The 15,539-nt window shown below is 40.3% G+C and overlaps 2 protein-coding genes and 1 long non-coding RNA gene across 5 annotated transcripts; 2 read left to right on the forward strand and 1 right to left on the reverse strand.

The window, feature by feature from the left end:
• Positions 1-3,039: 3,039 nt before the first annotated feature.
• Positions 3,040-4,143, forward strand: LOC120729449. The gene is made up of 2 exons (XR_005694940.1): positions 3,040-3,477; positions 3,511-4,143. It is a non-coding gene; the product is annotated as an uncharacterized LOC120729449 (long non-coding RNA).
• A 3,638-nt stretch (positions 4,144-7,781) lies between these two features.
• ribc2 (RIB43A domain with coiled-coils 2) lies at positions 7,782-10,474 on the forward strand. Of its 2 annotated transcripts, none has more exons than XM_040025028.1 (7): positions 7,782-8,367; positions 8,780-8,861; positions 8,956-9,276; positions 9,368-9,486; positions 9,584-9,757; positions 9,863-10,029; positions 10,117-10,474. In XM_040025028.1, the coding sequence occupies exons 3-7, from the start codon at positions 8,964-8,966 to the stop codon at positions 10,184-10,186; spliced, it is 843 nt and encodes a 280-aa protein (XP_039880962.1). In that variant the 5' UTR covers positions 7,782-8,367; positions 8,780-8,861; positions 8,956-8,963; the 3' UTR covers positions 10,187-10,474. The 2 variants fall into 2 exon arrangements, with proteins under 2 accessions (XP_039880962.1, XP_039880960.1); XM_040025026.1 differs by lacking the exon at positions 7,782-8,367 and adding an exon at positions 8,405-8,674.
• ada2a (adenosine deaminase 2a) lies at positions 10,035-15,271 on the reverse strand. 2 transcript variants are annotated; one of them, XM_040025022.1, is made up of 10 exons: positions 15,019-15,271; positions 14,392-14,716; positions 14,004-14,220; positions 13,175-13,388; positions 12,936-13,063; positions 12,214-12,304; positions 11,971-12,079; positions 11,648-11,805; positions 11,097-11,299; positions 10,035-11,007 (listed from the first exon to the last, which is right to left on the reverse strand). In XM_040025022.1, exons 2-10 carry the CDS (start codon positions 14,693-14,695, stop codon positions 10,917-10,919), a joined length of 1,515 nt encoding a protein of 504 aa, XP_039880956.1. In that variant the 5' UTR covers positions 14,696-14,716; positions 15,019-15,271; the 3' UTR covers positions 10,035-10,916. The 2 variants fall into 2 exon arrangements, with proteins under 2 accessions (XP_039880956.1, XP_039880957.1); XM_040025023.1 differs by having other exon boundaries at positions 14,993-15,271.
• Between the last annotated feature and the right edge of the window lie 268 nt (positions 15,272-15,539).

Here is a 15,539-nt window from a genome sequence, read left to right on the forward strand (position 1 = left end):
GAAGAAGGTGGGGGGGGGGCAACTTCACTCACATTGGATAATTTTGCCGCAAAATACAGCAGACGGCAGAAGGGAGCGGCCGAAGAATGAACTGTCAAAAGTAAGTTCTGAATATTATGTCACTTCTTTATGTGCGAATGTTTAATAATGAAGAACATTAAAACATTACTGTTGGCCACATGTCGGCAAAGTTATGTGACGTTAGCGACGTTTGTACTTTCAGCGTTAACTTGGTTTTAAAGCCTCTACTTCAAAATATATATATGGTCGACCTTAATCTTACAGAGAATGTGATGATTTGATGGATAATTAAAGTCAGTCATATATCCACAAACATAACAAGCTGAAAATCATTGATGCTGCTCGGTTTGCAGTCCTGAATATCACGGCACAAGCAGGATTCACTGCACTGTTAATGTTAGCTATGTTATATTGCTGCCTCTGTTCGGTGGTGTCGAGCCAAACGGACTTTAACGTGTGTTTGAACGAGCTGACGGTTCACTCGTTAAGCTGAAAGAAAGATGCTTTAATCACAGCAGTCACACATGTGTCCACTGTACCATCTGGAACTCTTCTTGTTTACACTCGTAATAACACAAACACTAAATCCTCCTTCTCTGGTGCTGTTGTGTAGCAGTGTGTACACCTGAGACTGTCACCTGTCTGTCTGTCCTGCACTCTCTCTCTGTTTCTTTCTCTCTGATTGTGTAATAAAAGTATGAACATGTATTTATAAGTTACACTTGTGTTTGAATCCTGCAGCTTATCACACATTTGATGTCCATGTGTGACGACTGCAAGTGTCCAGAGTGAGGACAGACTGAGGGACCCACTGCTGCACATCATCTGTGAGGCTTTGCAGCCCTGATGATCCACCAGGACAAACTCAGCAGTGTGTGAGGAAGAGGAGGCGGAAGAGCCAGCAGCAGCTGACAGATGGAGAGAATAGACAGACTGTTCCCTGTTTGTGAAGGACTGCTAGGAAAGTTTAACATAACTGTCTGTGCTGAATCAGTCTTATTAGGTAATGTTCAAATAATGTGATCATCCCAGTGTTTTCAGTGTGGGAGAAAGTACTCAGAGTACTCAGGGCCTTCAACTTACACACTATGAAAGGCAGCAGCAAGTTTAATGTTCAGAAAGCTAAAGTATGTATCAGCAGCAGAATGGAGCTAAAAATAAATGTTTGTTTCAGTTCTATGAAGCTTTGAGTATTTTGGATCAGTAGCACTGCTGTGTTTGTTGCATCATATTGCTGTAACTGTTTATATGCTTTATATATTCTGAGCTAAGTTGATCTATAGTGTTACATCATATTCTATAAGGATGTTATGTGTTTGTAGACTTTCTGCCCAGTTTGACCCATTTAACAGAAGTCAGCCTGTTTAAGGCTCTGATATCTATTCTGCAGAGGTGGGACCAAGTCATTGTTTTGCAAGTCTCAAGTAAGTCTCAAGTCTTTATCCTCAAGTCTCAAGTCAAGTCTCAAGTAATGTCAGGCAAGTCAGAGTCGAGTCTCAAGTCACTGGTGTAAAAGTCCAAGTAAAGTCACAAGTCTGAAATTTTGAATTTCAAGTCCTTTCGAGTCTTTAAAAACCCCCGAAAAAAAGCATGTTGCAGTTATGCTAAATGTAAATATTAGACCATGTCATTTTTAAATCTGTGTTTTTCTCAACACATGACAAAATAGTGAACGTAGAAAATATACACAAATTGTGAAATTGCACCTCTTTAAAATGCAGCTCAATTAAACCTAGCTCCAAGAATAATTTTCACCAACAGTTCTGAGATAAGCTGCATGTTATTCTTGGATGCGCTTGTAGGACCGGCTTTAAAATCGCATGACAAAAATATCATACACATTTAAAAAAAACTGCATCACCAACGTAGCCTGGAAAACATTTGCTAGTTAGATGAAGTCAGCTATCTCATCTTAGCATATTTATATGCATATTTATAATTATACGCTTCTTGGAGTGAGTGCATACACTCGTGAAGTTTAGTAACTTCCGGTCACTGCAACAAGCCCAGGTACAGTTTACCGACGGATGGGTGCAGGACCTTGAAATGCACCGTGTAGAAAGTAAAGACCATCGTACATATCATAAGTTTACCAGTCTCACAAATCGTCGTCATAAATACACATTCGTTAACCGTTTATTAATAGGACCTTTGAGCTCAACGGTAATTAATTAGCAGTGGAAATAATTTCTGGTACGCGTTACAGAAATGTAGCAGTGACAATAATATTGTATGCTGTAATCGCACTGGGCAATTAGTGATACAAAACAACTGTTTTATCCTGTGAATAAAAGTATATGTTTTTGTCAATGTACCATAATAACAGAAGCGAAACACAATATTGTGTCAGGACAATTCACTATTTATGCACAATAAACAAAGGAGCATAGCGCGACAATTTCTGTTCAGCGCCAGACTTGCTTGTAACCTATATCACCAACTAGAAAAATTTGCATTTCCTGCGAAAATGCAGTGTGGATGCTTAAAGCTGAAGCTGTATGCAAAAACTAGCTGAAAAAGCTGAAAATTTGCAGAAATTGTAAAAACTTGGCAGAAGCAAAGGAACTTTGCTAAAATGGAATAACTTAGCAGAACTGCAATATCTTAGAGGAAACATAATACTTGGCAGAAATACAATAGCATAGCAGAACTTAGCAGAAATATTGTAACTTACCAGAAACATGATAACTTCTCAAAAATACAAGAATTTAGGAGAAATAGTATAAGATAACAGAAAGAATATATTTAGCCAAAAATACTTAAGCATTACAGAAACACTATGATTTAGAAAAATAGTACAACAGAGCAGAAATACTGTGATTTACCAGAGACACTGTGATGAACTATGAATATTGTAATTTTAAATCAATACTATGTTTTAGCACAAATACTATAATTTGACAGAAATACTATCATTTGGCAGAAATACTATGTTTCAGCACAAATACTCTGGTTTAGCACAAATATTATAACATAGCAGAAATACAATTATATAGCAGAAATGCTATATTTAGAAAGAAAAATATAATATAGTAGAAATAGTATGATTTAGCAGAAATACTACAATATAGCATATTAAAAATGATTTAGAACAAATACTATGATTGAGCAGAATAGTAATAACTTAAGTGAAAATACTGGAAAAGTAAGATGACAAGCTGAAAAAAAAAAAACGGAACATGGTTAAGTTCCCTCAAAACTAATTGTTGTTCACCTGTGAAAAAAAAAGAAAAAGAAAAAAAAAAAAAAAAAAGAAGGAACAGCCAACAGATACACACAAAATCAAATATGTATACACAAATGCACAGAGAGAGAGACACACAGAGGGTCTATGCCAGTCAACCAGTCTGAATTTATTATATTTTTTTTCCAACAATGAGATGCTGCCCTAAAGAGGGTCTCACACACACACACACACACACACACACACACACACACACACACAGAGTGAGAGAAGTAAGTTTCTAGCTCAGTCAAGCAGCCTGGGAGCTGCTGAATTTGAATCCACCAATCAGAGTGGCTGTGTACTTTTTCCCGCCAAAACAGGTGCTTCTGTTTACACACGCAGCACAGAGAGACACAGGATTATTGCAGTCTATTTCTCATAGTGACGACTCCCTCTCAAACAAATGACCATAATTTCCTAACCGTAGGGGCTAGAACGGTCATTCTTACACCGTTTTGTTCAGAAGTGATTGGGGAATCTTCAAGTGTTGACAATTTATCATTAAAATATGAATTTTTAGAGATATATGACATGGATGACTTGTTGACTTAGAAGCCACGAATTCCCCAATATGCAAATTTGAATGCCTGAGACCACATATATGATTGGCTGGCTGGGAAGCCGTGCAGGCCCTGATTTGTGGATTTGAATTCCTCAGCCCTCAGATATGATTGGCTGGCTTAGAAGCCATGAAGGCCCCAATATGCAAATTTGTATTCCTCAGCCCACATATATGATTGGCTGGGAAACCGTGCAGGCCCTGATTTGAAAATTTGAATGTCTCAGTCCTCACAGAGGATTGGCTGCCTGGGGACCTGGCAGAAATATATAGAAATACTATGATTAAGCATAAATACTACATTTAGTAGAAATACTATGTTTTAGCACAAATACTATAAAAAGCAGAAATACTATAATTTAGCAGAAATACTATATTAAGCACAAATCCTATAAAAAGCAGAAATACTGTATTTGGCAGAAATACTATATTTTGCACAAATCTTATAAAATAGCAGAAATAGTATGATTTAGCATATTGGAAATAACTTAAACAGAAAAATTGGAAAAGCAAAATGGACAGCTGAAAAAATGCTGAACATGCTGAGGGTCCCTCAAATATACTTGTTAAATGAAAAAAAATCAGCAAAAAAATATATAACAGCCACACAATCACAAATATGTACACATAAGGAAACACACATGCACAGAGAGACACACACACAAGATCCAATTCAGTCAACCAGTCTAAATATATTGAATTTGAATCTTAGAATAAGACCATGCCATAAAAAGGCTCTCTCTCTCTCTCTCTCTCTCTCTCTCTCTCTGTCACACACACACACACACACACACACACACACACACACACACACACAGGGAGAGAGAAGTAAGTTTCTAGGTCAGCCTGGGAGCTGCTGAATTTGAATCCACCAATCAGAGAGCCTGTGCACTTTTTCCCACCAAAACAGGTGCCTGCAGCACAGAGAGAGACACAGGATCTTTGCAGTCTATTTCTCATAGTGAGGACTCCCCTCAAACAAATGACCATAATTTCCTAACCGTAGGGGCTAGAGCGGTCATTCTTACACCGTTTTGTTCAGAAGAGATGGGGGAATCTTCCAGTGTTAACAATTTATCATTAAAATATGAATTATTAAAGATATTTGACTTCTAATGCACCATAACTGAGTAGAGCGAAGCAAAAACTGCCTTGACTTGCCATCAAACAACGCTTTGTAACTCTAAATCTATTTGGAGTATCGATATCATTCTTTCACCGTAAGAGACAGCAGGCTTTGGTGAACACTCATGTAAATTTTCAGGTCTCTGTGGAAATCCAACAAAAAGTTATGACGAGAGAAAAAAGTGGTTCATTTCCAGAGTTTGAAAGCTGATGAAATCTGAGCGAAGGACAAATTTCCTACCCTCAAACAAGTCCAACTCATTTCAGAACGGTAATAGGTGAGAAAGAAATTCTTGAATTGTGAGCGTCAGGAGTGTCTGAAGATATACCGGGACAAGCCTCATGTCTTAAAGTCGCTTGGTTAAGGAGATATGACGATTCGAATATGCCTCTCATTACAGAAATCCAGCGATGATTTTGAACAAGCTCTCCATTGACTTTATATGCAGAGTTTTGAGACCTTGTGTTGGTCTGAGGAGATTTGCCAAAATTCTATGAATCCCACAACAATGATAGTGACATTTTCTGAAAGCCAGCAAAAATACCTACGTTTTGATGTATAATTTGTGGAAGTTGAGTGAAAATTGAGCAAGTAGCAAACAGTTGTTCGGACATGAAGAGAAGACTGCAAAAGCTTCAGTGGCACACTGGAAGCCAAGAGCATAGCAACCATAACAACGCATGTATTTTGTGAAAAATCACAATTTTGCAACTGAAAACTTTAAGAGGCATAAAAGTAAAACGGTAAAAGATTTGAAAAAGCTGAATCATACCTGAATAGCCCAATAATTTGAGAACATTTTAAAGTTTGAATGGTTGTTCTACGTGAAAATATGAGGAAGTAGTTAAGTTTCAGAAACAAGCAAATTTTAGCAGAATTGCAGAAGTTTCCCATTCATTTCAGAGGGAAAAATTAAGCTTAATATTTTAAAAAGTATAATAGTGAAAAATACCAAAAGACATAGCAGGAATTAGCAGAAATAGCAGAATATTTTAAAATTTGAACGGTGAAAATCGGCTGAAAATTGTGGAAGTAGTTAAGTGCCAAAAAGTGTACGGAAGTCCCAAGAGGAACTCAATAGTGTGGATGCTTAAAGCATCCACACAATTATGTTAAGAAAAATGACGCATTAACTACAACAGAAGACTGACCTTTGTGGGAATGCTTGGAGCAGACTAACCTGTGAGCTGGAGTGTTCTGGGACGTTATATTTGATCTTTGAATGGCTGCAATCCAGTCGCCTCTTTGTTACTTCGGAAACATGGCCCGAACAATTTCTCTTCAACGACGTAATCCGATAACAACCGATCTCTTTACCCGTCGGCTTCCCGTGGCTGTCATGCGACCGGCTATTGCAGTTAATAATACAACAGCTTCTTGACATTTTTGTGTTTCTTTTTATCGCTGTATAACTGATTTTAATTGAAAGCCTGCGTGCGCTAGTACCTCTTGCCACGAGTTCCCAGAATCCTTTGCGGTTCTACCCGTGAATGACGTCACATTTTCAATCTCTATATAATATGCATGTTAAATTTTATATTTGGGGTAAAATATCAAGTCTTTTCAAGTAAACCGGTTCAAGTCCAATTCAAGTCCCAGGTCATTGGTGTAAAAGTCCAAGTCAAGTCACAAGTCTTAGAACATTTTTTCAAGTCAAGTCTAAAGTCATAAAATTAACGACTCGAGTCCAAGTCATGTGACTCGAGTCCACACCTCTGCTATTCTGTGTGACTTAAAGCAGTTATGACATGGTCTGATTTTCACACCCAATAAAGGAATATTTCATATATCAGTCTACTCTTCATTCTATCAGAAACAGTTTTCACAGCTCCTACATTTTGTTTTTACACATGTGTAAGCATTGAGCCAAATGTAATGTAATGCCAACATGTTAAACGAACAATATTTGTCTCTTATGTATAATACATCTGTACATACACTGTCAAAGATGCTTGTCTTTGAGTGAAGATTTTAGGTGATAGGAAATATAAATAACTGCAACTTGAATCTTTGACCCAGAGTTCAAGCTCACTGCTGTAATATATAAATATATAAAAGCCATATTATATTTACATTACAACAGTGAGATGATTTTAGTCTCATGAACAACATTAGCTAATTGTTATTTACTAACTGATCTTATATGACTGTTCAGTACATAAATGAAGCCCAACAATCATGTTTTACAGTCCTGTGGTCTCAGCCTCAGATACTCAACTAATCAAAGTGATGTCATGACAAAAATGAACTAACAAAAAAACATTTTTCTCCTTCATTTCTGTCACACAATGCTGTGTGTAACGTTTCTCGCAGTTAGTATCATGGTTGCTAGGCAACCTGAACAGCGCGAAGAAGGGTAGACCGTCCCATTTCACAATCCTCTCACTTCCGCACTTCTCGTACGCACCGCACCGTACGTAGTACACGTAGTGCGCGTACTTCAAGCGTGCGGTCTCTTAATTGGGACACAGCCACAGCCAATCTGACCACTACCTACCGGCACACTTTTGCACCGGAGGTTTTTGTAAAGCTTTTATTTTGGTATTTCCGTTGATCCGTATAGTATATAGTTAGTTTCCTGTAACAATGACATTTAACATTTAGATTTAACATTTAAAATTGTGTTTTAAATATGAAAACTTACAAATATTTTACTAAATGTTGTAAAAAATGACTCGAAAAAACATGTTTTTGTAAGGTTTTGAGCTAAATGTGGAAAAATGTTGCCGTTAATTTCAGCATGTTTCACTTTACAAACGGCGCCCCATAGTTAAAATGCAGCCACCAAATAGCGAGCGACAACAGATGCCGTCAATGAGCATAGGGAGGGAGGTGATAGAGCCTCGCTTATACCATCCTGCTACATGTGTAACGTTGATAAGGTCTCGTAAAGTCTGCAAATTAGGTCAGAAGCTTCATTGTAACCAAATGCAGACAGACTAGTTAATATCACCTGTTACTTTTATCCGTGAACTCGTGCTTCATGACGTGTCCTAAAGGAAAGTGAAATCAGCAGGACTGGGAAGCATTTGTGCAGGGTGTCCAGAACTTTCTTGCCAATCAGAGAGCAGAGAATTATGCTGAGCTTGTGTATAACATGCTGGAAGCATTTCAGCTCATGAGTACCAGAATGTCAGTGGAGATGCACGTTTACATTTCTCATCTCAACCAAATCACGGAGATGTCATCGATGAGCATGGGGAAATATGTCATCAAGATACAAAAGTGATGGGAAACCGACATCAGGGAACTTTTAATCTGAGCGTGATGGGAAAATACTGTTGCGTGTCCCTCAAACATCTTTTCTTTAGAGCTTAAGTGGCAGGATTGTGCTTCAACGCCGAATAGAAATATCAAAACTAACATTCTGGGAGAAGGAAAAAGGATCGATTGGATAGTTTGGTGATGTTCATCTCAAAAACGTGACGAGCAAATGTGAGTCGGTCTGCTTTCATTAGCTGAAATGTTTCGATCCGAGGCATCGCATCTGGGGTGAGTGCTCCGGAAAAAGCCGAGGTGTTACGACGGCTCGCGAACACTGGTGTCTTAGCAACCAGTGTGTTTGAAATCTAAGTTTCCGATAGGAGCAAATCCTCAGCTAAATTGTAGCCACCGCTGAGCCAAAATGCTTAAAACGGAACTACTTTCAGAGCGCCTCGCCAGAGCCAGTCTGGAGAAGCGTCGCGACATAGAGACTGAAAGAAAAGAAAGGATTTTTAATGACAAGCTGAGGACGATCGGGGTGCGTGTTTGAGGCTCTGCCGTGGGTCTGAATTAAACAGAAGTGGAAAGTCCGCGGCAGAGGAGCTTAACGCACTGTGTTTGTCTCTAAATGACTGTTCTACAGGTTGACAAGGAAGCCCTAGATGAGCAGGTGAGAGAGAAAAGGGAACAAGTAGAAGCTGCAAAAAAGGAACAAAACGCTTATGGTGAGTTACTTCAAATTTGTTTCCTGATGTGATGTCATTCAGTCCTTCATTAAAGTGAACTGTGATATATGTGTGTCATGTGATCGTCATGCAGATGCTGATATGCTCCGTTATGGCAAAGTAGCTTGCATTGTCGACAGCCGCCAAATGAAGGAGAAGCGTGCACTGGAAAAAGCCGTTGTCGCCTACAGGCAGCAATACCAGCACCCTGAAGATCGGCGAGAGTATGATTTGAATGATCCCAGCCGTATTAAAAAAGTAGAGCAGAGTGATGCACAGATGATGCCTCCTGGCCTGGTGGGTGAAGACCCAGAAAGTAAGATCAGGCAGCAGAACCAGAGGGAACAGCTCAGAGAGTGGCTCACCCAGCAGCAGACTGAGCAGGCAGCGGAAAGGCATCAACAAGAGCTGGAAGGTGGGTTTTGCCTTAAAACCATGCTTGATACACATGCTCAGTTCAAACACAAAAGTCAAGCTCACGTCATAGTCTCTACTGAAATTTTTAGAGCAGCATTATGACCAAAGCAGAGTAGAAATGGACAACAGAGCTGTGCAACTTCAGAGCCTTGAGATAGAAAGGAGAAAGGCAGCTGCCATCGCCACTAAAGACTTCAATCGGTCTATGGTGAGTCAGAGGAATTTAACTGCATTAAACGCTGCTATAGGCTTCAATAAACATTTTTTATTTCCACCTTGTTACTCATGTGTCTCCACGGGCAAAGGCTGTAGAAAAGCGCCGTCAAGACAAAGAAATCAATGGCAGGCAAAGCCAGTTTCAAGGTACCCCGAGTACGGTGGCCGTGCCCGGCCTGAGTCCCAGCAGTGACAGGAGAACAGCTCCTGAGAGCCTGCAGCAGATCATTCAAATCCAGAAACATCAAATGGAGGAGAAGAGGGTAAAAAAAAAAAATACATGTTTGCACTCAAAGTGTGGATTATTTAAAAGTTAGCCCATATTAAGCATTTTTCTCCTAATGTGTGTGTTGTCTGTGCATGTAAAGAGAAAAGAACTGGAGAAGAAACAAGAAGAAGAGCGGCACGATCGCGTGCGCCTGAACTCAGCTCGTGCCACTCTGCTTATTGAGCGGCAGCAGGCACGAATGAACAGGCAGCTGAGGCGAGACCTGGACAGCGCCAACGCCCAACTGGCCGAAACACACAAACAACAGTTAGTAACTTTTGAGCAAAATTGTTTTTATTAAATTTAACACAGTGTACACTGTCTCGCTGTTTTTAACAACGCTTCATTTTTAAGGAAACCAGACATTAAAAGAGGATGTATTGATGACAGCTTCTTCTCCAAGTTCAACACCTGCAGCAGATGAGGGGTGATGCACTGCTCTGATACCAGTGATGGTGTTACATAAAAAGAACAATGAATAACCAGCTGCTTTTATGTGAAATGTAGTTCAGAACATTCATGTTTGCATGATTTGAAAACTATTAATTAAATTTCAGGTACTGCTTTAAAAAGTAGCCTCTGAAAGATGATTACTTTTTGTGTTTCAAGTCTTTCGCGCAGTTTTGCCTGCATAAGCAAATATTAATTACTAGTCAGTTGAAGGCGTAAGTGTTAAAATTACATTCAAGTAAAAAGTCTTACAGATGTTTTTTTTAAAAATGCTGTCTTTAAAGAAAAGTGTTCCATAGGTCATATGATTTAAAACACACACAAAAAAGCTACCCGTCACGCTTATGCAACATGCGAGAGAACCACAGAGAATAAAACAGCAGTTAACAGCTCGATCACTTAAAGCTGTGTGACACTGTTACTGTATTTAACATGGCATTGTGAGTCTGTTCTACCTTTTTTAAAGGCTTTTTTTCCCCCCACAGTAGCCGACATGTTATGACACATAATTATTTCATTCATTACAAAACATTGTGGGCAACAACACTATATTTGTGCCGACCACAAACCTGCTCAGTGGCTGTTTCAGCAGTTTTTGACATTTACACTCATGATTCAGCTTCGACTGTCCTACAAAAGGCCCCTTTCACAGCAGAAAGGACTGCTTGTATCATTGTTTGTCGTTTTCAAATGCAAGTTTACTACTAAAAGGCATTTTCAGAGACAAACTTATCCCATCTTCTCTGCCACAGAGACAGTGCTTTCTCCTTTTGCTCGGGACTCAAAGAACTATACCTGAAACACAGACACAGGGAACATCAGTCACCCAAAAGCATGCTGGCGCACACAATGCAACTACAAGTCACATCTTAGCAGAGCTTCACCTGATAGAGTTTATGGCCAGCTGTTTAAGGGAGCCTACATGGGACCGCATGCCCCCCAAACCAACGAAAGCTTCATAGAAGTCATAAGAGAGGCCAAATGCACCAAATATGGCGGGGTCATCAGAGCTGATGACAACCGGGTGGTTTTCAGACATTAGTGCAGCAGCTGGATGGTTTCGCAAGTCTTTGACCAACTTCAACACCTGGGTAAGGGTATGTGGAAGGAGAAGATGAGACAAAGGGTTTTAGTCCACTCGCACTACAAACAGGAAAACATTACCATCCATGTACAGCAGGGGTGGGCAACTCCAGGCCTCGAGGGCCGGTGTCCCTGCAGGTTTTAGATGTGTCCTTGAACCAACACAGCTGATTTAAATGGCTAAATTAGCTCCTCAACATGTCCTGAAGTTCTCCAGAGGCCTGGTAACGAACTAATCATGTGATTCAGGTGTGTTGACCCAAGGTGAGATCTAAAACCTGCAGGACACCGGCCCTCGGGGCCTGGAACTGCCCACCCCTGATGTACAGTATAGTGGCAGATAGCAGTGTACCTGGTTGGAGATGGGGCACACCTCCACAGCAACCCCATATTTTCTAGACCACTCTTTGGCGACTGGATGGCGCGTTAGTGCAAATCCATGTCCAATGCGTGACGTATTAAAGAGAAGAGCATCCAATATGTTCTGATCTACTTCCGTACCCTGAGAATCTGCACACAGTAAAGACAAAGAAAATGAATGACTTACAAATACTTTTTTGCACTCTCTGGATTAAACATATAGTAAAGTTCACATTTGTGCAGTTTTACATATGGGGGTTAAAAACAAACTTGTGATTGTTATACTGGTACACTGGAATCATGATGAATTCTCACTTGTCTCTCCAGCATGGAAAAAGAAAGGAAGTGGGACCCCTCTCTCTACAGGGAGCGACAAGGCATCTCTGTAATACCACAGGGGTCTCCCGCCATCCTCCCAACCCACCTGTAACGCAAACACAAGTTTTCGTGTGTTCTTGTTTTCAACAAATATAGAAGCCACGATACCATTTCAGTCCATTTGGGATCTTCCAGCATGTTTTGTTTTCAATGATTTCAAACTGTAAAAGTGTTTCTTACCAGATCAAAACCAGCCATGATATCAGGAAAGTCTCTGTACAGCTCCATAGCCTGCTCCACAACTTTAAGCATTGTGTTAGTGTTTATTGTCCTGAAATACACAGGAACAGAATACTTTATCAATTCCAGTTGCTCCAAGACGGTAAGAACAGTAACTAACTAAATTAAATAAGTTACAAAATATAACAAAATAGCTCCAATAGTTACAATCCATTCGCTTCCGCTTATCCTTTTTTTTTCAGGGTCGCGGGGGGCGCTGGAGCCTATCCCAGCTGTGATAGGGCGAGAGGCAGAGTACACCCTGGACAGGTCGCCAGTCTGTCGCAGGGCCAACACACAGAGACAGACAACCATTCACACTCACATTCACTCGCACATTCACACCTAGTGGCAATTTGGATTATCCAATTAACCTATCCCCACAAGCTGCATGTCTTTGGACGGTGGGAGGAAGCCGGAGTACCCGGAGGGAACCCACGCAAACACGGGGAGAACATGCAAACTCCACATAGAAAGACCCCGGCCTGATGGTGGAATTGAACTCAGGACCTTCTTGCTGTGCGGCAACAGTGCTAACCACCGTGCCACCCCAGTTACAAATACCTCTAATTATTATAGGCAGAATTGATCAGTGATTAAATCCGCATTTTATCTGTCAGAAGCAGTGTGGAATTATAAATAAATAGCACTGACTAATTTGTAAAAGCACTCAGCGCAGCAACCTTTTGGCGGTAAAGATGATTCTCACGCCAACAAAGTCAGGATGGTTTGCTACAAACTGCCTTGAGATGTCCTGGCAGGTCTTCAAAGTCCAGGCCTTGTCATAAGTGCGGCCATCCAAATCATATATCTAAATACAACAAAGAAGAACAAATTAACACGTGTGAATCCATTGGGTACATCAGACACACAGGGAAATCAGTATATATAGAGTATAGCTAGAATGTAAGTATTAAAATACCTTTGGAAGTATAGCGCGAAGTTCAAGATACATAACATTGTCCATGTAGAACTGGCTGAGGCCCTGGTAGAAATAGTCTTTGAACACAGGAGCATAAGTAACCAGACCATACGCTGCCTGGAAGGTCTCTTCAAATATACTCCACACCACAGTCTGAGTGGGGTACACTGCCTCTGGATCCTTATCAGTGAAGAGCGTCAGGTTGCCCATGATGCTAAGACCAAGTATGCAGATATGGTTGTGATAAGACCAACAACTGGCTTATACTCCATACATCAAACATGCACAAAACATTATATTGTTAACATTTTCCTGAGGTTGAAGTTAAAACTATGCAGGATTATTATTAACTCTTTGAAAAACAACAATCACTACATTGTCAAATTAAACCGTCCTACCTTTCATAATAGCCGGGCTGTTTATGATTACGATAACAGACTTCATTCCCTTTAATGAGACTTCACCTTGTTCCTAATAGTTTCAGTTAACTGATAATATCCGGATGTAATATTTCACAGATTTAAAGCCAATTAGTTGTGCCAATAAAATACAAATACAAGAAGGACAAATTGATACTGTTACCTATTAATTTTAGGAGGCCAGAGGTCAAAAATCAGAGGTGCACTCGAGGCCATGTGTTACGGGGGTGCTCTCACACATGATCTCAGCATTGACAGGAAAATGTATGGAAATGCAGAGAAAACTAAATATACCAATAAGAAGCCTCACAGAAGATTAAAGAACTCGGTGGGACGATTACATAAAAGTTACGCAAGAGTGTTTCTGTCTCTTTCTAAATTATTATTTTTTGCAACACAGACAAGATCACCTGTTGTCGAGATCCGTGGTGTTCACGGTCTTGGCCCTGAGGCTTTCCAGCAGGGACCAAGAAGAGCAATATGGCAGAGGCTTCGGTTGCTGAGACGAGAAGATGAATCTGACGGACCGGCTAGTAAAGCAAATATAGCAATGTGGCCGATAGCTCGCGTTCTTCACCAGCCATTCTACATCTACCATGGAGAAGTCATGGAGATGTAGAGCTCCACCTGAAACCGTGAATAATAAAATTGTAATGAAATAAAAACTGTGAGACTCTGCATAAATATTTTGCAACATTTCCTAAATGAGAATTTTGTTATTTTCCAATATCTTTTGGGAATACAATATTATTGTGTCAAAATTAGGTTCTATCCATGTTTCTGTCAGTAGCTGTGTACCTTTAGGCATTTTCTGCAGCAGCTTGAAGATGGGACTGTTCCTGATGAGTTCCCTGGCTTTGAAGAAGTGCATAGCAGGAGGGAATTCCTCTCTTTCCATCTCGTCTTGTTTCATTTTTAACAGGCGAGCATTCAGACGCTGTTCGGCGTCAGTCAACACCTGCTGCCCACCTGTCTGCATGGAGGACTCCTGCTTTATTAGAGCCTCTCTCTGCTTGGGGTCCGGGATGGACATGCCACCGGTCAAGTAGAGTATCGACAAACAGAGCACAGCCGCGTGGGGTCGCTGTAGCAGGGCTGCCATTTTAGGTAGAGAAGGTGGGAGCTGGTTTAAGACAGAAAACGCCACGAGTTAAAGCAAACTGCACTGAGAAAGCACGGCAGCCTCTTTGCGGAACAGAAAACAGTTGTTCTGGGGTAAAAATAAAACGCCAACCTATAACACCGGCGAAACAGAGAAAACAACCAGGTGCCGCTTCCTCAGCGGTTATTTCCCTCACAAAATTCTATCGTAATCAGAATTACTTTGTAGAAGACAAATTCACAACTTATCACAGCAGACTAAACACAGGAAAAGAAACAGGGGCTATCGTTAAGTTACCTTAGGCTAACAGCAGCCCGACTTACTCAGTGTTGGTGCACAGCGACTAGCTTAGCTGGTGAAGACGACTTTGTAAACAGTCCCGGCGAGAGTCGCTTTATGAACAGAGATCATCGGAAAACCTTGCTCGACTATGTCAGCTAAAAACGTCCGCATTCTCTTTTAAGTTGCGCTTTTAAGACGACAGACTCACGAAAATAAACACTCTGCGAGACGCAACAACCTCCGTTGTATGTTTTCTCTTTCTCACCCCGTCGCTTTGCTTAGAAGCCTAATGATTGGCTAAAGCTTTTCCCTGGAATAATTTGATTGGTTACTCCAACAGCGGAAACCAGTCGTCAAGATATATTAGAGAGAGGAAGCAAAAACAAAGTAACGATTAACCAAACAAGAACGAAAAAATATTTTTGCTGGTGACATAATTACCCTGCAAACAAACAAAAAAAAGAGGAAAAATACGGAAAATTCATTTCACTGTTTGTAAAACAAAACAAAAACCTTATGGTTTTGTTAATAATAAAAACGAGCAGTGGGTGGGGCAAGAGAT

The sequence above is a fragment of the Simochromis diagramma genome, unplaced genomic scaffold, assembly GCF_900408965.1.
Source record: "Simochromis diagramma unplaced genomic scaffold, fSimDia1.1 OVJJ01000293.1, whole genome shotgun sequence".
Taxonomy (NCBI): Eukaryota; Metazoa; Chordata; class Actinopteri; order Cichliformes; family Cichlidae; genus Simochromis; species Simochromis diagramma.

What these genes read in the sequence shown, in the direction of transcription:
- ribc2 (XM_040025026.1), top strand. Translation starts at nt 8,558, where the DNA reads ATGCTTAAAACGGAACTACTTTCAGAGCGCCTCGCCAGAGCCAGTCTG. An exon ending in ATCAAATGGAGGAGAAGAGG is followed by an intron (nt 9,758 to 9,862) that starts GTAAAAAAAAAA and finishes GTGCATGTAAAG; the next exon opens with AGAAAAGAACTGGAGAAGAA. An exon ending in GCCGAAACACACAAACAACA is followed by an intron (nt 10,030 to 10,116) that starts GTTAGTAACTTT and finishes TTCATTTTTAAG; the next exon opens with GAAACCAGACATTAAAAGAG.
- ada2a (XM_040025022.1), bottom strand. Translation starts at nt 14,695, where the DNA reads ATGGCAGCCCTGCTACAGCGACCCCACGCGGCTGTGCTCTGTTTGTCG. An exon ending in GCTGCAGAAAATGCCTAAAG is followed by an intron (nt 14,221 to 14,391) that starts GTACACAGCTAC and finishes TCACGGTTTCAG; the next exon opens with GTGGAGCTCTACATCTCCAT. An exon ending in TTCGCGCTATACTTCCAAAG is followed by an intron (nt 13,064 to 13,174) that starts GTATTTTAATAC and finishes TGTTGTATTTAG; the next exon opens with ATATATGATTTGGATGGCCG.